General features: G+C 42.1%; 1 protein-coding gene across 2 annotated transcripts in view; it reads left to right on the top strand.

The window, feature by feature from the left end:
• ube2j1 (ubiquitin-conjugating enzyme E2, J1) overlaps positions 1-22,265 on the top strand; it is a 92,253-nt gene that overhangs the window by 56,199 nt on the left and 13,789 nt on the right. For both annotated transcript variants that reach the window (XM_041805870.1, XM_041805869.1), the window contains 2 exons: positions 13,039-13,168; positions 15,563-15,691. In XM_041805870.1, coding sequence (XP_041661804.1) covers positions 13,039-13,168; positions 15,563-15,691 — 259 coding nt within the window. The remainder of the gene's footprint in view (positions 1-13,038; positions 13,169-15,562; positions 15,692-22,265) is intronic.

The raw sequence follows: 22,265 nt of genomic DNA, 5'->3' as shown, positions 1-22,265 counted from the left end.
TAAGTTGTTTTTTTTTACTAGGGATTTACAGATGCATCGATTAATATTGGTGCCTTTTTTTATTTCAAGTCTCCCCGTCTTTTGAGCTTTTAGCAACCTGATTACAAGTGTCAGTGATAACCGCACTTTATCATCACAGTAAATAATTTCAAGACAGCATCCAACTTAAGTTTGTTTACTAAACGCACACAGACACAAAGAAACATCTCAGGGAGGAGGAGACATTGCTATCTGTCTTCTCCTCTATCACCTGCACACTCATCATCTAGCTTTGTTTATGTGGACCAGTTGTAATCAGAATAAATGCCTGATCTGAATAAAAATGAAACACTTTATTCAGAATAAAATCCTCCAGTTCGGCTCATTTGGAAAAAAATTTCATTCTGATCGAGAGAGATGTGTAATACCGATAGTCATTCAGGTCAGCGTCCATGAAAACAATCTGATCATCTCCCTTGTTTGAGGTGATTTTTGTCTCATTGCATGATCTGCTAAATGGACTGAATGAACAGAGAGATGGTGGGAGCAAAACAAAAATTGATCAGAGACAACTTTTTTTTAAACTTGAAACTTCAAAAGAGTTCTGAATCGAGATGCAGCTGTAAACACTGCACTTTGCAGAAAGTCTCCGATACCGCTGCAGAAATTTAGTTGAACAATGATAAAAACGCTACTTCCAATGATTCTGTCACAATAAAAGTCTGTAGCTGTTAATATTTATTGAAGGCTTTTATTGTGAATGCCCCCAATAGGAAATAAGATGTAGTCGCTTGCAGCTTGACTCAACTCAGCATTACAGAAGTGAAACCTAAACTACAGGAGCAGTAACACAATACTGAACATACAGAGATGTAAAAAAAAAAACATTTTTTTCATGTTATTTTATTTATTTTTTTTTTATTTAACCTTAATTTAACCAGGATTTATTCCCATTGAGATCCAAAAATCTCTTTTACAAGGGAGTCCTGGCCAAGACAACAGCACGATAAGTTTCACATATATGACATTAAAACAGGACATAGAACAAAGGTTACATCAGTCAACAAATCAGCAGCTTTCAGCAGAAAAACATGTGCACACACTGGTCAAATGTTCCCTAATTCTAGTTTTGAAATCTCCTAAACTAACACAACGCTCAAGTTTAAGATGACCCTGTAACTCTGACCAAGACGATGGAGCAAAAACATTGAAAGCTCTTTGACCAAAGACAGAGCGAGTGCGAGGAATCTCATACATGATGAATCCGTGAGAACGAAGATTCAAGCTACTGACAGCTTTTGGAGTCAGTAAAGTACAAAGATAAGAAGGTAATTCATGTAAAATAGCCTTATAAAGAAAGATATACCATTGTTCCATCCTTCTATTGTATAAGGACGACCAACCAAGTTTCTCATGTAAAACACAATGATGAGTCTGAAAATCCAGATCAGTGATAAATCGCAAGGCAGCATGGTAGACTGAGTCCAACATTTTTTAGAGAGGATGAGGAAGGATGCATGTAAAGAACATCACCATAATCCATTACAGACAAAAATGTTGCTTGAATGAGTTTCTTTCTTGCAACAAAAGAAAAACAGATTTGTTTCAATAGAAGAAACCCAATTTCACCCTCAGTTTCTTTGCAAGACAATCAATATGATGGTTAAAAGACAGATTTTCTTCAAACAAAAAGCCGAGGTACTTATATGTTTGAACACACTCAGTTGCCTCATTGTTTAAGGTAAAAATCTGAGCACTGCCTTGAACTTGTGATTTAGACTGTGAGAAGCACATCATTTTGGTCTTGCTGGCATTAAGAACGACACTTAGGTCACAGAGGTTTCTCTAAGTGTTTATCTGTTGTGTCCAATCATTGTTAACGCTGGCACAGCTGGTCGATCTTGCTGCTGAATCCAATATTTTTGTTTTACAGGTCAGAAAAAGTCACCTGTTGGACAAACTCTGATAAGTTGTTGTGGTCAAATGTGAGAGATAATGTCAACATACTCAGAGTATTTTACCAAGAAGTATTTAAAAACCACATCGGCTAAATCGTTGATTTAAACAACAGTTCTTAATTTCACAATCCCTGCATCTAACATTTTTGGCTGTTTTTGCTCTGCAGGATATTTTCTCATCACAAATCCTAGTTCCATGCCTGATGCAAGTGTGATGGTGAGATTAAAGCTAGAATAAACCAGTAACACTGTGATATGAGAACATGACCATGTCTTGAAGAATTTTCCTTGAAGCATGAATCTGTTAAAAGTTTGAGCGTCTATGCATCAGTGTTGATTTTCACTCAGGATAAAGTGGAACAAGTTTGGTGTTTAAACCAATTAAATTGCACTTTTTGATGAATTACAAGCTGAAGCTGCAGTTTAATTATCAGTGTGACACACATTGTGAAAAATGTAATTATTGTACAAGCTGGTGAGTTAAAGTTTGGCAGGTTAATATTTCAGGTTTAATGAAAGCTACACCTGATGTTCTGTGATAAGAGAGCAGGAACATTAAAGGGCGGTGATGTTCATTATTAATAGAGCTTTTATTTTGTTCCTGAATCAAAGCAGGCTTTTCATTTGCAGAGTTAAAGGAAGGTATTTAAGATATAGTTTAATATGCTTTCAAATTCAAACTCAAGTATTTGGTCACCTGACTATTACCTCATCTACTGTAATGACATTGTCTTCTACATATTCTTTAATATGGAGTTATCCCCCTTTTGCAGCTTTAACAGCCTCCACTCTTCTTGGAAAACTTTCCTAAAAGTTTTTTCTGTGGGGATTTGTGCCATTCATTCTGCAGAGCAGTGGTTTTCAAAGTGTGAGGCCGGCCTCCCCTGGGGGTCAGTTTTGCAAAAGCATACACGCACGTAAATACCAGCGCATAGATAAACCCGCGCCATAGCTTGGCATGGTGCTGGCATGGCACAGCCAAAGCTATATCACCGAGGTATTGTCTAGTGTTGTAGTACACAAGAACGATCTTGGTCTTGAGACCTCAAGACCTCAGCATTTTTACTCGGTCTCGTCTCGGTCACAGACTGGCAGGACTGAGGATTTTCCATCAAGACCTGTCGAGACCAGCACTGATCTGCTATTCTTTGGCTTCATTAATGTGATGATAAGGAAAATCTCTTGCTAAAACAACAAATAGCTACATCGAAAAAACTTGGACATCAGTCCATCTTATCTCTAGTCAGAAATACCTCTGAACACTTACTTTTGGCCTCATTCACCTGACAAATCTAGATAAACATCTCATTTATAGATACTTAAAGTAATTCTGGACTTGTCAGTGGCTTTTAAATGTACAAGGATTTATTTTTTACAAGAAGTTAGTTGAACAGATTTGTTAAGATTTGAGATTTTTGCATGTTGTGCTTTGAAAGAGTTGCAGACATCTTGTTTTTACCTGTCAAATTTATTTAAAAGAAAACTAAAACTAAAGAGAGGATGTTCTTTAACTGCTCAACCTTGCCATGGTTTTTAAAATTGATTTTTATGGTCTTGGTCTTGACTCAGTCTTGGTCTTGACTCAGTCTCAGTCCCGAAAAGTCTTGGTCTTGTCTTGTCCTCGGTGCTCTCTGGTCTCGGGCAAGTCTTGGTCTGGGATAGTGTAGTTTTGAGTACAACACGAGCATTGTCTTCTCTAAAGTCAAACTGTTAGATGTGCACCGCTGGCTCTAATGTGATCTGAGACAACATGAGTAAAAAAACGCTTTAATTCTTCTTCCTGGGTGTAGATCAGTGATGATGAATGATTACATACATCCACAGAAGGTTTTTTAAAAAAGTTAAACTTATCCTTACCAGTTTGATGTGAAATGTAGTTGAAATTAATCAGTGATTGTTGGTTATTTTATGCGCTTAAGTATTCTTTAGCTTTTTATAAGATTGTTGTAAAGAAAACTCTCAGCAGGACGGAGCTCGCCATTGAAGCACAGTGTGGACAAAAATGATATTAAAGTCAAGCCTTTAAATGTTCAAAAGCACATTGAACATTACTTCACATTCCCAGATTCTGTGATATTAGATTTAGATTATCGCTTCTCATTTTACCTCTGGGAGGAGAGGAGGGAGAGCACATGTCTGTGTCACTGACAGAGAAAAAAGAGAAACTTTATTTGATCCTCTGCCCTGATTTAACCTATTTTACTAATATAAATCACTTCCAGTGCTCCTGTAAACATCTCCTTATAAACGTGTTTATTTTTTGACTTGAAGCATTTTGATAAAGCGCTCCACTCGTTGTGCTTATGCATGCCAAACGTGCTGATATAATCTGTTTTTTAAACACCTTGAAGCAATACTGTATACCCTGGTAAATGTTAATTTCCTCAACCTCTCTGTTCTTGTTCACTGACTGTCTCACGCGAGGCCATGTTTTTCATGGCATGTTGGAGTAAAGCATGGATAAGGGAATTGTTGAGATAAAATGCAAATCATGTCGATGGATTAAATTAATTGGAACTGGTTCTCGATTCCTATCCCTACTCCTGCAGCATAGTTTAATGCTTACATCAATGCTTGTGGAAGTGCAGAACTCTTCAGTTATGGAATCAGCAGAGCATTGGCGACTTTCATGCACCATGTGCCTTAACAGTTGTTGGCCCCACACTTTGTGGCTGAGTTGCTGTTGTTCCTAAACGCTTCCACTTTCTAATATATCACATACTGTTGAGTGAGGAATATCCAGCAGGGATGAAAATACATGAACCTTCTTATTAGGGCTGGGACGATTCACTTTTCTCCCGATTCGATTTTTTAGGTGCCGATTCGATTTAAATTGCGATTCTACGATATTGCCGATTTTTGCAATCTTTAGTTAGCTTTTTAAACACCAGTGAAAAAGATGAATGATAATGATGCCTACAGACTATATCAGGAAAAATACACATCACATGTGTATAACGATACATCACAAAATAAGTCTAACTAGAGAATACAAAATAGTTATAAAATGGTCAAGTGCAGGATTTCTCAGTTTATTCACAACAATTTAGTATCAATTTCACAGAATTTGACACAGACTGAGCTAAATACTGAATATGAAGTGCATAAAGTCTATACATATGTGTGTAGTATATATATGTATAACTTATTAGGTAATTTTAAGTTAATATCGAATTTAATAATGTAGAATTAAGCTATTTAAAAAATGTATAGTCCTGCATCATCTCGCATTTTACCTATCTTTGTTCAATCTGAAGATGAGGATTTTCCCCATTTGTTGCACTGAATTAAAATGCTCCCGTGTTTTTTTTTTTTTTTTTTTTTTTTTTAAGAAAAGGGGAATAAATTATTATAGAGTGAATGTACCCCAATCCTTTATATTTCATATTTTATCAGTTTTTTATGTCATCACATAATGTGTTTGTGGAGGGAGATTATGGGAGACGAGCTGATCGTCATGTCCAGCTTTAAGACTGATGGACTGTGTTTTGTGGAGGGCATGATGTGACAGGCCAGTATTTCTTTCTTGTGTTACCGAAGCCGTCATTCTTAATGACACTACACGGGATAGGTCCTTACAAATAATACGACTGTGATTATGGTTGCACGAGTAGAGACCAGCGGTAGCTTCAACAGGCTTGTTTGTTGATGTTAGCCGTTAGCTGTAGCGCTAACGCGATAGTAGATTCGTTGTGTTGTCTCAGTGTTTTACTCTGGCGTGGCATATCTTGCAAACGACTGTCTAACTCCTGTCTAAGTTTGTGCTGTCTTTAATGTTTTGGAAGCCAAAATAAGTCTACAAATCCACTATGAATGCGGCAGAAGTCGCTCTGCTGGGTAGGTACAAGCAACCGGCTCACGCAGGCCGGAAGTGTCGTGTGATCTCGTCGTCTCAAGAGAGAAGAGGCAAGAGTCAACTGCCAGCTAGCGATGCCTGCCGCCAACTAGCGGTCAGGGGGTGAAATTACACCACAAACTACCGCACCAACAAAGCGAATAATTAGCTAATTAATTAAATATCGATACTGCATTTTAAAATATCGATACAATATCACGCCAGGAAGTATCGCGATATTTAGTGTATGTCAGAACCATGGACCAGAACACAGAATTGCAGGACTCAAAAATGCAGACTCTCAGACAGGTTGACGTGAGGCAAAAATCAGATTCTTTAATACAGTCCAAAGTCAAAAACCAGAAGTTCCAAAACTCACAGGCAAAGGTACAAAATAAGCAGCAGGCAGGAGCGGAGTCAAAACGGGCTGGCGTGGTCGAGATCGAGATGAAAACAAAGACGTGAGTAAACTAGAGAGCTGGTACGTGACAAGAAAGGTCAACGGACTAACAAAGGAGGTGGGTGAGCAGGTGAGTATTATACTATGACTAATTAGTGATGCAGGACCGGTGTGAGGAGCAGCGTGCAGGACGGAGAACAGGAGAGGGAGGGGACGAGGTGAGTGACACAAGAGGTAAGGAGAGTCGGAGAGGAAAAGGCGGGGGCGCGGTGCATGAAGCGTGATTGATCTAAAAATAGAAAAGAGAAATTAGAACCAGCATAAAATGAAACAGACATGAAAGTGCAAAAAAGGTGAAAAATAAACTTAACAGACGAGGATCGTGACAGTGCCCCCTCAGGGCCGGCTCGGCGGCCCAGGAACATCAGGATGCGGCGTGGAAATCATGGATTAGTGAGTGGTCCATAAAGAAGCGGGAGGGAATCCAAGACCGTTCCTCTGGGCCATACCCCTCCCAATCAACGAGATATTGGAGACCCCTGCCCCGACGTCGAGCCGCGAGCAGCTTCCTTACAGTGTAAACGGGTCACCATCGATGAGTCGGGCGGGAGGAGGGGCTTGGCCGGAGGGACCAGAGCGCTGTCCCTGGTGTGCTTCACTTGGCTGACGTGGAAAGCTGGGTGAATACGCATTGTCCTGGGGAGCTTTAATTTCACTGTTACAGGGTTTATGACCTTAGAGATGGGGAATGGACCAACAAACCTGGGTGCGAGCTTACGGCACTGGACACGCAGAGGCAGATGACGAGTTGAGAGCCACACCCTGTGTCCATCCTTGTATTCGGAGCGGGAGCCCTCTTGCGGTCCGCTGCAACTTTGTATGCGGCAGATCTTTTACGAGGTTCTGCCGTGCTCCCCAGGTTCTCCTGCATCTTCGGACCAGAGTTAATGCAGACGGGACTGTGGATTCAGAGTCTATGGAGGGGAACAGAGGTGGTTGATAACCATGCACTACATGGAATGGGGAAAAACCAGTGGAAGATGTAGGTAGGGTGTTGTGAGCATATTCCAACCAAACTAACTTTTCAGACCATGAGGACGGCTCCTGGGAAGCAAGGCAGCGCAAACCTGTCTCCAGCTCCTGGTTCAGGCGCCGGATTGGCCGTTAGTTTGGGGTGGAACCCTGAAGACAGGCTCACACTGGCTCCCAGGAGACTGCAGAATTCCTTCCAGAAACGAGAGCAATTGGGGTCCTCTGTCGGACACAATGTCTGTGGGAAAACCATGGAGTCTGAACACCTTATTTAACATGATCTCGGCCATTTCTTTGGCCGAGGGCAGCTTAGGCAGAGGAATGAAATGTACCATTTTCGAAACGGTCAACCACAGTGAGTACTGTGGTGTTACCTGCAGAAGGGGGCAGTCCTGTGACGAAGTCCATGGAGAGGTGTGACCAGGGTCTCTTGGGGATGGGCAACGGTCTAAGTTCCCCACTGTTCTCTGCTTGGGAGACTTACAGGTAGCACAGATGGTACAGGCGTTGACATACTCAGTGACCTCCCTCTTCATGTTAGGCCACCAGAATCTTTGAGTAATGACAAACAAGGTCTTGAAAATGCCAGGATGACATGAGGTCTTGAGTGTGTGAGCCCAATCTATAACTGCGCCCCTAAGCTCCGGTACAACAAACAATTTCCCCTCGGGGCACTCTGACGGGCTCTCGACCTGATCTAAAGCCTCCCTGACACGGTCAGCTATCTCCCAGGATAGTGTGGCAATGAAACAAGAGGGGGATAACACCGACTTGGGTACAGAATTAATATTAGCAGAGTTAAATAGGCGAGATAATGAGTCAGGCTTGACATTCTTGGAACCAGGTCTAAAAGTAATAGTGAATCTAAACCTGTCAAAAAATAGAGACCACCTGGCTTGCCGGGCATTTAACCTCTTGGCCGTCTTAAGATACTCTAGATTTTTATGATCAGTCTAAACTTGGAATGGTTGAGTGGCTCCCTCTAGCCAATGCCTCCACTCTTGCAGAGCCAGTTTAACTGCCAGTAGCTCCCTGTCTCCTACGTCATAATTACGTTCTGCTTGAGACAATTTCTTAGATAGGAAGGCACAAGGATGCAATTTACCATCAATTGAACTTATCTGGGATAATATGGCTCCAACTCCGACATCAGAGGCATCTACTTCAACAATAAACTGCTGATCTGAGTCTGGAAGAGTGAGGACAGGGGCTGGACGTGAAGCGCTCTTTTAAGACCCGAACGCAGACTGACACTCCGGGCTCCAAATGAATGGCCTGTGAGGAGAAGTGAGGGCATGCAGGGGTGAGGCAACGGCACTGTAATAAATTTGCGGTAAAAATTAGCAAAACCTAGGAACCTCTGGACGTCCTTACGGGACTTGGGAGTCGGCCAATTGGTTACAGCTGTGATTTTGTCAGGATCCATCCTTACCTCTCCCTCAGCGAACACAAACCCCAGGAAGGACACGGTGGGTTTGTGAAACTCACACTTTTCAGCTTTGACAAACAGCTGATTTTGCAGCAGCCTCTGGAGGACCAGACGGACATGCTGCCTGTGAGATTCTTCATTGGGAGAAAAGATCAGGATGTCATCAAGGTAAACAAAGACAAAGATGTTAAGGTATTCTCTCAATACATCATTGACTAGGTTCTGGAACACTGCGGGGCATTGGTTAAGCCAAAGGGCATGACAAGATATTCATAGTGACCAGTGGGGGTATTGAATGCAGTCTTCCACTCATCTCCTTCTCTGATTCTGATTAGGTGGTAAGCATTACGGAGGTCTAATTTGGTAAAAACCTTGGCGCCATCTAAGAGCTCAAACGCTGTGGAAATGAGTGGGAGAGGGTACCGGTTCTTTATCGTGATATTGTTCAAACCTCTATAATCAATACAGGGACGAAGGGTCTTGTCCTTCTTGTCCACAAAGAAAAAGCCCGCCCCCGCTGGAGAGGTGGAGGGCCTAATGATTCCTGCGGCGAGGGAGTCCCTGATGTAGTCTTCCATGGCGGTGCGTTCAGGTGCTGTAAGGGAATAGAGTCTTCCCCGAGGAGGGGAAGAGCCCGGCACCAGGTCAATGGCACAGTCATATTCACGGTGAGGAGGGAGAGAGGTTGCCCTGCTTTTACTGAAAACCTCAGCTAAATCATGGTAACAGGGGAACGTTAACGAGATCGGGTCTTGGCTAACTGGTTCAATGACTGTCCTCTTGAAAAAACAGGCATCTTTACACTTCTCCCCCCATCCCCGGATCTGCCCTGTAACCCAGTCTAATTGGGGGTTGTGTAGCGCTAACCAGGGATGGCCTAGGATCACGTCATGTGACATGCCTCGAAAAACATGGAAACTGATTCTTTCCGTGTGTGAGTCCGGGAATTTTACTTGAACTGTCTGTGTGCGGTGCGTTATCTTGCCCAGCTGGGACCCAACAACGGCTTTCACCGCCACGCGACGGGGAAGTTTCAACAGTGGCAACGCTAGGATCCTGAGGAGACGAGAACGAATCAGGTTAGCTTCGGCCCCAGAATCAATTAGAGCGGGCACCGAGATACAGTCATGATTAGAAATTACTTGTACTTGGGGCTGGACATGATTAATAGTGTTCACAGTGATGATTTCACTCACCGGCAGTTGTTGTCTCTGGGGTGTAAGGCGGCCTTAACATGGCACTTACTCACGGCATGACCTAATTGGCGCAGTAAAACATCTCCCATCCCTCTGTCGACGGAGCCTCTCCTCCATGGAAAGGCGTGTGTGACCCAACTGCATGGGCTCCTCGGCGGTGGGACCCGGAGGCAGCAGGGCAGAGGAGGTGGGCGACTCGGGTAGGGAGGTCAGCGGAGTCTCTCCTCCAACTCCGCGGAGGAGACACTCGGTGGGAGAGACGCCCTCTCTCTCTCCCTTTCTGACAGGCGGCGATCAATCTTGATGGCGAGGCGATGAGTGGATCTAGCTCTGCAGGAAGGTCGATGGAGATCATGGCATTCTTGATGGGCTCCAAGAGCCCCTGGAAAAAGGCATCAGTAAGGGCAGCAGGGTTCCAGTCGCTCTCTGCTGCCAGCGTGCGAAACTCGATGGCGAAGTCCGCCGCGCGGCGTCTCCCCTGCTTCAGCCTGAGGAGAGCGTGTGAAGCTTCTCGCCCTGGGGAGGTCTGTTGGAACACCTGCTGGAGCGCATGTGTGAAGGCGGCCAGGGACGAGCAGATTGCCGATCTGCGCGTCCATTCGGCAGTGGCCCAAGCTGCGGCGCGTCCGGAGAGATGGGACAGGATGTAAGCTACCTTGGCTCGGTCCGAGGGGAAGGCAGAGGCCTGAAGCTCGAAATGGAGTTCACACTGGGTCAGGAAGGGTCTAACATCACCGGAATCTCCTGAGAACTTCTCCGGCCGGGAGAGTTGCAGCGCTGAGGGAGCGACAGGTGGAGCCGGCGAGACCTCGACGACCGGAGCAGGTAGCGTGGCAGAAGTGGCGGCAGAATCAGTGGCAGGTGTGATGTTTCTGTGAAGCAGCTGAGTCAGGGAGTTCAGCTGCGCGCTCAGGTCGTGGATCAGCGCCTCCTGGCGCGCGGTCATCTCCTTCACGTAGGTGTGCACGGAGGAGATCTGTTCCTCCTGCTGCGCGATTCTCTGGCCCTGGACCTTCAGAGCGTGACGGACAGGATCAGAATCTGCTGAGTCCATTCTGGTTAGTCCGTTCTGTCAGAACCATGGACCAGAACACAGAATTGCAGGACTCAAAAATGCAGACTCTCAGACAGGTTGACGTGAGGCAAAAATCAGATTCTTTAATACAGTCCAAAGTCAAAAACCAGAAGTTCCAAAACTCACAGGCAAAGGTACAAAATAAGCAGCAGGCAGGAGCGGAGTCAAAACGGGCTGGCGTGGTCGAGATCGAGATGAAAACAAAGACGTGAGTAAACTAGAGAGCTGGTACGTGACAAGAAAGGTCAACGGACTAACAAAGGAGGTGGGTGAGCAGGTGAGTATTATACTATGACTAATTAGTGATGCAGGACCGGTGTGAGGAGCAGCGTGCAGGACGGAGAACAGGAGAGGGAGGGGACGAGGTGAGTGACACAAGAGGTAAGGAGAGTCGGAGAGGAAAAGGCGGGGGCGCGGTGCATGAAGCGTGATTGATCTAAAAATAGAAAAGAGAAATTAGAACCAGCAAAAAATGAAACAGACATGAAAGTGCGAAAAAGGTGAAAAATAAACTTAACAGACGAGGATCGTGACAGTGTATCGATTTTTTGTCCCACCCCTACTTCTTATTGCAAAGGTGGCATCCATCACAGTTCCAGCTTGAAGTCACTGAGCTCTTCAGAATTACCCATTTATGATCACAAATGTTTGTAAACAGAGACTGCGTGGCTTGGTGCTTGATTTTATCCAATTATGGCAACAGGTCTGGTTGAAACACCTAAATTCAGTAATTAACAGGTGTGGCCAAATACTTTTGTCAGTATAGTGAACCTTGGCAACATTTTGAAAAAGGACATGTAACTGGCAATAAAGGTGGGTTGGCTTCTTAACATTTCCAACCACTTTTCCAAAATGTGTTCAAGTATCTGTGCTATTTAAACAGTGTTTCCTGTCTTTGTTAAAATTTGACTAACGATCAGTAAGGGTGTTTTCATATAGGACACAGTTGTTTGATTCTTTGCCTAAGAATGAGTGCTCATCCCTCCCCTCTTCCCTGCTGGTTCTGCTTTCACATGAAAAACTTTGTCCCATGACTAAACATACTGTGTCTCTATACAGTCTGCTACAGCAGGTGGTATTATGCATACAACTAGTCTACAGATGTGCTGGAAAGATGAAGAAGAAATCAAGGTTATGACTCACATTGGCACATCTCTCAGGCTCTGAGTGGACAATTGAGTTTTTTCTGCTACTACTGGACATTTTCATCATGCCAGTGATTAGTGTTTATACTTTGGTCCTAACAGTTCTATGATTCACACTAAAGAAAATACCTGTCCCCTTCTTCCTTATCCACCAGTTGTATATCTTGTAAAGCACGGAAATACCAGGTGGTAGTTCTTTTTACGCTTTATTTTTTGAGACAACAACAACCCTCTTTAAACGTCGACTGTGCAGGTCAGGATGAACTGGGCCTGTGCTGTGTGGATGTGACTGTTTTTGAAGAGTCAGAAAACATTAAGAATTCCCTTTTTAACTCAACTCACTGTTGTATCCTGTGCTTAGGCACAGTTGCTTCTATATCTTCTGCAGACTGAGCTCAAGTACACACAAAGTGTGGCTCAGACCACATCTTCAAGCAAACTCCAGCATGGTGTCTGAGTGCGGTAGGCTTGTGCTTGCACTAATCAAATGATGGATGATGTGGAGATTTTATCATTCTGAAATGCATGGTATTTTGGAGTACAGAAAATAAGACATCCTCAACATATGGAAATATTGCCAGTGTTTTTGTTTAGACACTGTATAGGAGATTTTGTTTAATTTCTGATTATTAAAAACTAAAAATTGCCCAATATTGGGTCTCTAGGACTTTTATTTCTGTTGCCATTGTATCAAAAAGGTTTCTTTATGGTTTGTTTTTCACTACAATCACATCAAAATGTATAATTCTGCTGCTGTGACAACCAGCTGCAGTAAAAAATGTCAAGATTTGTAGTTTAACATCATTCAGTTAATATAATGTTTTTGTCCATGCTCCCATCCCTGGAGAAAAAAGACCAGGCTGTTTGATAAATGTTTAAAACTCTTAAAAACTCCTTTCTTGAAGAACTGAAAGTCTTTGAATGTCAAAGGTTCAGCTTTGCCCCTTCAGTACAGTGCCCTCACCATGCACTGTCTCTGTCTCCGTCAGGTCCCAGGACTTCTGTTGCGAGACGTGCAGCTGCTCCATGCGCTCCACCCTCCTTGCTCTGACCCCCAACAGCAACCCGAGCGCCGAGGACCACCAGGCCAAACAACTGGCTCAGCAAATCAACTTCAAGGTACAAACGAGCAGCTTTAACATGCATCACGTTTGATTCAGGGTTCAGTCAGCGATTTAACCCCCAAAGCAAAAGAGCTTCTGACAGCATCAGCTACAAAAGAACGACTGCGTTTTCTCTCTGCGTGCACTCTCAGCCAGAAATATAATCCCTGCCTCTGCTGATATGCTTTTATTTTGACAACATTTCAACCTAAATTGGCCTTCCTGAAACAGAATCATGTCAGGTACTTCACTCTGCTGCTGTCAGTTTCTGTTCTTAACAGGAATACTCCAGATTTTAAGAGTTCATTGTTGGCTTCAGAACTACCAGTTTACCACAAAATCATCAGGCGGTCAAGTCAGTAGCTCATCTGGAGATTTCAATCAAAGATAGTATTTCATCAGCTGATGTTCTTAGCCTGATGAAATGAAAGTCCAGGTATTTGCTGTGCAGTTATTTTTTCTAAAGGCGTGTTTAGATGAAATGAGGAACAAATTTTCATGCAGTACAATTACAAGTCTACCTGCAGACACAAGTTCAGGCCAGAGTTCAAATCCTTCAGTGGAGAGATATTCGACTTGGCACTTTCATTTGCATCCCGGTGCATCACAAGCTTGATTATAAATATACTTGACTATACTAGGGCTGGGCGATATGAACCAAGATATATATCTCAATATATTTTAACTATATCTCGATATTCAATATATACCTTGATGTATTTGTCCATGAAGAATGAATAAAAACACATTCAGTTTTGAGTTAAATCCACATGAACTGAATACTGTCTTTTATTGAATCAGTTGCATAGGTTGACATGTACATTAATTACATGAAAAGAAACTGTACTGTATACCTGTATATAAAGAAATAAAGAAATAAATAAATTAAATCAAGAAAGTAAATTATTAAGTAAATTATTAAAGTAATAACTCAAGTAAAGTAATAATAAGTTATATAAAGTAAATTTCTTCTCTGCAAAACAAAATACATAGAGCTGTGCAAATAAGCAAAATGTAAAAAGAGATAATACAAAACATAAATAACATTGACTTCATCTGACAAAGTAGCTTTTCTCTGAGATTGGTAGTTCTTTCTATTAAAATTGCTTTCTCTTGTGAACAGCCCCTGAGTCCTGAACATTCAAATATTTTGTTTTAATAAACAATGTAAATTGACGTGGGCAATGTAACAAATATGCCTCTCTGTGATAAGCTCACAAAACAAGAAATATGTGCCCATTAGGGGCGCTGTTGTCACAAACAAATGGGGACCAGGAAGAAAAGACGGCGTAGAAGACGACAAAACCGGAAATTCAGCTCCTTCCGCTGGTCTCTTTTTTTCCACATAAACAATGAAAAGCACATAATTTACGTTGTCTTGGGGTTTCTGCTTTTGCACTGGGGCATTGTGAGCAGCCAGCGAGGCGGTGAGCTGCCCAGCATGTCGTTCTTTACACAATACGAATAAATCAGCACAGAGTACGACGTGTTGCTAGACACCAGGCAAGGTACCGACATGTATTTGAGTGTATTAAATCACATATAAATTGATAGATGGATCCTCAGACTCTGCCTTCTCGCCAGAGGAGGTGATGTTTGGGTTCCAGAGCTCCTCAGAGTGCTCTTTCCATGCCTCCTGGTCGTCTCCCTGTGGAGGTCCAGGGAACACCTTAAAGTTATTTAGAAAGAGCTAGGAATTGTTTCTGGGGAAAGAGATGTCTGGGCTGACTTGCTTAGCTTGTTGCCACTGTGACAGGGCCCTGGACAAGCCAGAGATAACAGACAGATGTATGTACAGACGGACTACAAAATGTGGTTCCACCCTCCGGTGCTTTCTTTGCGTTGATTAATGCAGTGAATAAAATGAGAATACCTCAGTGATAAATACTACTCCATTAGGATTTTTATGAACGGATCATTCTTCTCTCCACACGCCCACATTTACCCTCAAATGGTTGAAGCAAGGCTCTTAAAGAATGAAAATGCATGATAATAAACCAGCAGATTAAAGGTTTCCAGTGATGATTTAGATGAGAGGCAGAAGAAACTGGAAGAAAATTAACTTTCTGACACAGAAATGGAGGTGCTTGTGAAGAAAGAGTGAGTTTGACAAGACTTATTGTTTGTTTGCTTGGCAGTAAGGGTGAAAAACAGAAGAAAAATCAGAGTGACATCACTCTGCTGCTGCATTTACTCGCTCCTGTTGCAGCGCCAAAGTATCCACCATCCATCATTTGCAGAAGTTTCACTGCAGTGTGTATTTAAGAGACTACCACTGTTTAACTGGTTGTAATCAGGACTTACTCATTCACAGTGATCCACCATGAAAGAGAAACCTCCATACTCTCCAGTCACACTCATGCTGTCAGTATACACAGTAATGACTGGAATTTTCTGTATTTTCCTACAGGCAGAGTCCAGTTTATCCAGACATTCAAGTGAGAACGTAGGAGCAGAGAGCGAGCCTTCCTCGCTCACTCAGGGAGACGCCTCCACGTCTGCGGGACAGGAAGTTGCTGACGAGCCTCCGACTGAACAGGTAGGTGTTAAAGTGCTGCTCAGGGACGACACAGTGGAGAACATTACCGGCCTGCAGCCAAACCGACACCCACGGAAACAGATCATAGCCTTGGTTATACATGCTTAATATGATTAACCACAGGTCTAACCACACTGGAAACAAAAGTCAGATGTTTTAAAGGCTTTATTTGCCAGCTACAGGTTTTCTATCATCTTTTTATTCCATTGTGTTGTTCTGTCTCTATATTTCTATCAAAGTTTAGTAGCTTTTGATGTGGTAATGCAGCAGAGAATGTCTGAGTTTGTTTTTTAAATTGATCTCTTTGTGAGATTTCACATTTGACACCTCACTGCTGTTATTACTGTGACATAAGTGTCTCAAGGCTGGAGATATACATACTGTTAAGTACAGGTATATATGATGGCTACGCATTGGCTGTGAAAGTCTTTAGAAAAAAAGCAAGAGTGGATCGCTACGGCCATGAAGACATCTCCTCTCAGACCTCTCCTCTTATATGTTTTGGTTGTTGTCAGCTTCTCTTTTTCAAAATAAAAGCTGGTCCATAAGCATGATTACATCTAATGTTGATTTAAAAAATACTCCCTTCAGGTTAGGACTGGGGTAGGTCAGGGGTGTCCAAACTATGGCCCGGGGGCCAAATGCAGCCCCTGGCCTTGTTTTGATTGGCCAGTAGAAAATTCTCGAGATAAAATGAAATATGGTCCACATTAACACATGAAGCTTGTGCTTAACTGCATTGTTCTTCATGTTTCAGCACAAGGCAGTGCTACCATGTTAAATCTGTAAACAAACATCTTGACAAGATGATATCTTGATTAATTACATCCTGATGTATTATCACAGCAAAATGCAGCACCAGGGACAGAGCCAGTGGTAAACAGGGCTAAACAGGGACCCCTAATATCTGTTTGGCTCTCCAAAATCCTGAAAATGGCTATCTAGCCATTAACTAGCCATTTAGGCATACTCAGTTATTAAGCATGTATTAACTTATATTGGATTAGTTTAACTAACTTTAAAATCATTAGAGCAACAACTGTGAAAGTGGCCCCACCATCCTAATATATTTCTGTTTGTGGCCCTCTGTGGGAAAAGTTTGGACACCCCTGGGGTAGGTTAAACTGTCAATGCCTGGCAGAAGGGAGAGGGTATGACACAAGAGGTCTCCATGCTGCAGCAATACTCATCTCAAAATAAGTGCGTGGCTATGAGATGCAGCCTGCACATGAGCAGCAGAAACAAGAACAGAAAGTTCTAAAGACAACAATATAAACCAAGTTCATAATTATCTGCATATGTATAATCTATCAATGTTATTGCACAATGATAAACATGTCTGTCAAACTAGCTGAAACAAATATATTTCTGTTGCAGAAGTTTAAGGTTAGGGCCTGTGTCATTGTTGCAACTTTTGCACTGGCAGCGCTCAGTTTCTTTATAAAACGAATGTAGGTCAGTGTTTTCAGTGCTCAGCATGCTGAATGCAAAAATACCCCCAGCATCAGCTGGTTTTTTTGGACATTCTCACAGTGTTATCAGTTCAAAACAGTCCAACTTTTGGAACAGTGCCACACCTGTCAGTGTGACTTCTTCTTCACTGGCTCTCAAATGGGAGCCGGCTCAAGTCATTCACATAAAAGAGCCAGCACATAGAACCAGCTCATACCTAAATGATGCATTGCGATCTGCTCATTTCTTCAAGTCTTTGATTGAAGTTTTTGTATCAATCTAACCAGTTCCATGCAAGATTTATCCATCTTAGCCACCTGTTTGGCTCAATTGGTAGAGCAGGCACCAAATACAGAGGCTTGAGTCCTTGACGCACTCGTCATGGGATTGATTCCTGGTCTTGGTGGTGTTTGGTGCTCTCTTCCCCAAATCTCTCTCCCCATATTCCCCGTCTTTTTTCAGTTGTCTAATCCAAATGAAAAGAAATGCCTGTAAAACAATTTGCTTAATAGTGTATCACACATTTGCATAAAGTGGGAGAGCTAAACAAAAATGATTCTGATCAGCTGAGCCTGGGTTTCAAAAAGTTTTCATCCAGACTGTCCCTCAGAGGCCATATTGCTGTCAAATTATAGGTAGTGATCTCAGAGATTGCCGTCCATGGTGCACAACAACATCAGCATTAAGAACACTTTGACCTCACTCTAAACAGAGGGCAAACAGAATGCAAGTCAATATTATTACCCTAACTGTCGGTTTAATCTCTAAATAAAAAGATTTAGATGATTTGGATCAGTTGTTGGCATGTTTATAGGCTGACAGGTCATGTGTCTTGATCTATTTTTCTTAAATATTGTCTTCTTGTTCCCAGGTGTCAACCTTAACGTACATGTAGTGATTAAATATCTGACAGCCAAAACAAGAAAATAAGACCAAAGTTGTGATGAACTGAAATTATCCTTTCAGGTATGTTTGGGAAAATTGTCCACAATTATGCAAAGTGTTTGGCACGGTTCCTTTCTAAGAAATATTCTAATTTTGATGCCTAGACGCTGTCGGAAATATATAATAACTCAGTTAGTCTTTTGTTTGCATAGTTCTGATTAAACTGAGATAAAATACAAACAGAAAAGCAGAATGTCTTGAGTTTTTATGCTGCAGAAAGTAAAGACTTCATTTATTTTCTTCATCACAATTAACGTCATTATGTTACATTGTGTGTGATTTAAAATGTGGTGGAGTCAAGAGAAGGAAGCAGCAGGAGTCTGGCTGCAGAAAATTGCAGTTTGCATGATTCTGCCCCAATTAATCATGAATTTAAAACATTATACTCTAATTATTTGGCATGAAAGCATGAAAATGCTTCATGTGTCTTAAAAACATTCTTTAGGTTGTCACTGAAGACTGTACCGCTGAGCTGAACAGCAAAGAAAGGGTCACATACACTACATGATGCAGAATCATTTTTAAAACTAGAAAAGCACTCAGAGAGCACAGACCTCTGCCATTAGCCCTATCTCCCAATAGTGAAGAATCCTTTAAAAACATTCCTGGATCTAGACAGTGACCGGATCACTCCCAAAATCTAATTCGCTGATTACTCCCTCCCTGATGGGGTGGAGACAAGGTGAGGCAAAGCATTGGCTACGTGTGGAAGTCATGGCAGAGGGTGAATATTCCTCTGTTCCTCCCAGCATTGTGAGTGTTCTCGTTACAATTCACTGCCTTTCTCTCTGTTACGCTCCGACTCGTCTCCTCGACTGGGCTTGCGTCTTACAAACTCTGTAAAGTCCAAAACTTTGTATAAGTTACTCATGTCCACCATCTCCTGGTGTAAAGTGGTAACAGCGCAGACCTCTGCCACTAGCCCTATCTCCCAATAGTACAGAATCCTTTAAAAAATTCCAGGATCCAGACGGTGATCCGGATCATTCCCAAAATCTAATCAGTTCTTCCTTACGCCATTTCTGACATTTCCTGAAAATTTCATCAAAATCAGTCCATGACTTTTTGAGTTATGTTGCTAACAAACAAACCCACCCGATCACATAACCTCCTTGGCAGAGGTAATAAAGAAACAATACAAACATCCAAATTCACAGACAGGAGGAAGGAGGAGAGATTAATCCCTGCTGCACAGTGCAGGGATGATCAGAGGAGGTCATTGACAGTGTTTGTCTACAATGCAAATGGACTCAGTTAGTCCAGTAACTCCAGCATACTTTCCAAAAACTAGACTGAAAATAATAACAGAGGGGTAAGAATACAGCAGGGCATCAGAGCTGATGAAAAGGAAATTTAAAACCAGAGAATAACTTCATCAACATACTCCCATTAACAGAAACACATAGGCTTACTTGTCTCGCTGTACTTTAACATTACCAGTATTTATCACTGGCTGCTGCTGTCGTCCACTTTGTTGGTGAATTAATTCTGAATAGTGATCAGTTTCCTGTTATTTAAAGCAGAATCGTGTTTGCACACAGAACAGATGTGATTTTTTTTGTGTCATTTTTCCCATCCTTTTTTTTCCTTCTAAATTATTCAAGCAGGTGACTGAAAATTAAGAGCAGTGGCTGTAGCTCAGTTGTACTCTCTCCTCACCGTGGCACAGTGCCATAGTGCATGAGGTTGTGCAGATAACTGAAAAACATGAAGAGTTTGACATGGAATTATTTACCCAGCCTTTTCTTTTCTTTTCTTTTGAAGGAGACACAAAATTCACTGCATTCTTTCTTTCTGTGCAGTTCAAAAAAGTTTTGGCCCAGGGCTGGAGTGGGGTTCACTTCCAGCTGCTGAGAGGAGCCCACTTTAGTTCACAACCTTTTGAAGGAGATGCATTAATAAGGATTCAGTATATTTTTATAGCGATACCATTCCAAGAATATTAAAAACAAAACATTAAACTTTAATGTTAGGAAACTTATTTAATGATGTGAAATTGTACTGAAATAACAGCTCTGCATTGCCTTGTTGTACTGACAGCAACAATCACACTGAGCTCCTGGGTCCTGTTACTGATATTTAATCCATCCATCTATCCATTTTCTATACCACTTATCCTGTTCGGGATCACAGGGGGGCTGGAGCCTTTTCCAGCTGTCATTAGGCCGGAGGCGCCAGTCAATTGCAGGGCTGATATATAGAGACAGACAACCAGGCATGCTCACACTCACCTACGACCAATTTAGAGTCACCAGTTAACCCAGTCTACATGTCTTTGGTGGTGAGAGGAAGCCAGAGTACCTGGAGAGAACACACACCAGCACAGGGAGGGCATGCAAACTCTGCACTGAAAGGCCCAAAGCAAATCGAAAACCTTCCTGCTGTGAAGCAACAGCCCGCCTTGCAGCCCCTGACACAAAATCAAGTTTAAAAATTGTTTTATGATTATGACTATCTTTTTACTATGACTTAGGCTACTGGATTACTGAGTTTTATTAACGACAGCAGGTTGTAAGGTCTCACAAGTCTTTAATGGGCTATTTTTACAAGTCTTCCTTTCATACATACATGTCTTTAAAAGGCAATTTTCAAATAGATCAGATGTTAACTGTACTTTTTATATACATAAAAACCGACCAAATCCTACCTGCCCACTCTTTTGGTCTGTGCTTGCATTAAGATTGACCTTCATTGGAGATAAGGGGCCTAGTCCTAACCCTGAAAAACAGCCCCATATCATTATCCCTCCTCCACCAAACTTCACAGCTGGCACATTGCAGTCAGGCAGGTAACATTCTCCTGGCATCCACCAAACCCAGTCTCACCCATCTGACTGCCAGAGATATGTGATTCATCACTCCAGAGAACACGTTTCCACTGCTCCTCAATCCAGTGTAGGTGTGCTTTACACAACTGTATCCCAGTGTTAATTTTGACAGCTATTTTTAATTTTAGTCTCAGTTTTAGTCTTAAAATTAAATGCCCTTAAGTTTAAGTCACATTTTAGTCATTTCTAGCCTCTATTGTTTTATTCTTGTTTTAGTTGACAGTAACTCAAAACTTTTTTGTCGAGTTTTAGTCCATAAAATGTCCTCACATTTTACTCTTCACTTATAGTCCAAGCATTTATTCTCTTGCTTAAATCTGTTACCAAACACGGTACTGTGTTCTATGCTACCTGCTAAATCTGGGGTCCCTGCTTACTACAGCTGAGAGGTAGAAATGACGCCGGTGCATATAGACTAAGAAGACTGAATTGAAGTATTTTCTTCCTAAACATGCATATCACAACTTGTTAACCCATGGCTTTCAGAGCAATTTTCATATATGCTATTGTATATACAGTCACTAGAAAAAGTATGTGAACCCTTTGAGATTTCTTGGATTTCTGCATTAATTGGTCATCAAGGGTGTTCCAATCTTCATTTAATTCACAACAATAGACAAACACGGTCTGCTTAAACTAATACCGTGCAAAAAATGATATGTTTTCATGTTTTTATTGATTAAACCATTTAAACAATTACAGTGCAGGATGGAAAAAGTATGTGAACCCCTAGGCTAATGGCTTCTCCAAGAGCTAATTGGAGCCAGGAGTGAGCCAACCAGGAGTCCAATCAATGTGATGAGATTGGATGTGTTGGTTAAAGCTGCCCTGCCCTATAAAAAACACACACCTGTGTTGAATTTGCTGTTCTCAAGAAGCATTGCCTGATGTTAACCATGCCTGGCACAAAAGAGCTCTCAGAAGACCTACGATCAAGAATTGTTGACTTGCATGAAGCCAGAAAGGGTTACAAAAGTATCTCTAAAAGCCTTGATGTTAATGTGTCCACGGTAAGACAGACTGTCTACAAATGGAGAAGGTTCAGCACTGTTGCTACTCTCCCTAGGCGTGGTCGTCCTGTAAAGATGACTGCAAGAGCACAGCGCAGAATGCTCAATGAGGTGAAGAAGACTCCTAGAGTGTCAGCTAAAGACTTAGAGAAATCTCTGGCACATGCCAACATTTGTGTTGACAAATCTACAATAAGTAAAACATTAAACAAGAATGGAGTTCATGGGAGGACACCATGGAGGAAGCCACTGCTGTCCAAAAACACATTGCTGCACGTTTGAAGTTTACAAAAGAGCACCTGGATATTCCACAGCACTACTGGCAAAATATTCTGTCCAT

This window comes from Cheilinus undulatus, linkage group 14 (assembly GCF_018320785.1).
Source record: "Cheilinus undulatus linkage group 14, ASM1832078v1, whole genome shotgun sequence".
Taxonomy (NCBI): Eukaryota; Metazoa; Chordata; class Actinopteri; order Labriformes; family Labridae; genus Cheilinus; species Cheilinus undulatus.
The sequence above is the reverse complement of the archived record's forward strand: the minus strand, read 5'-3'. Positions and strand labels throughout refer to the sequence as shown.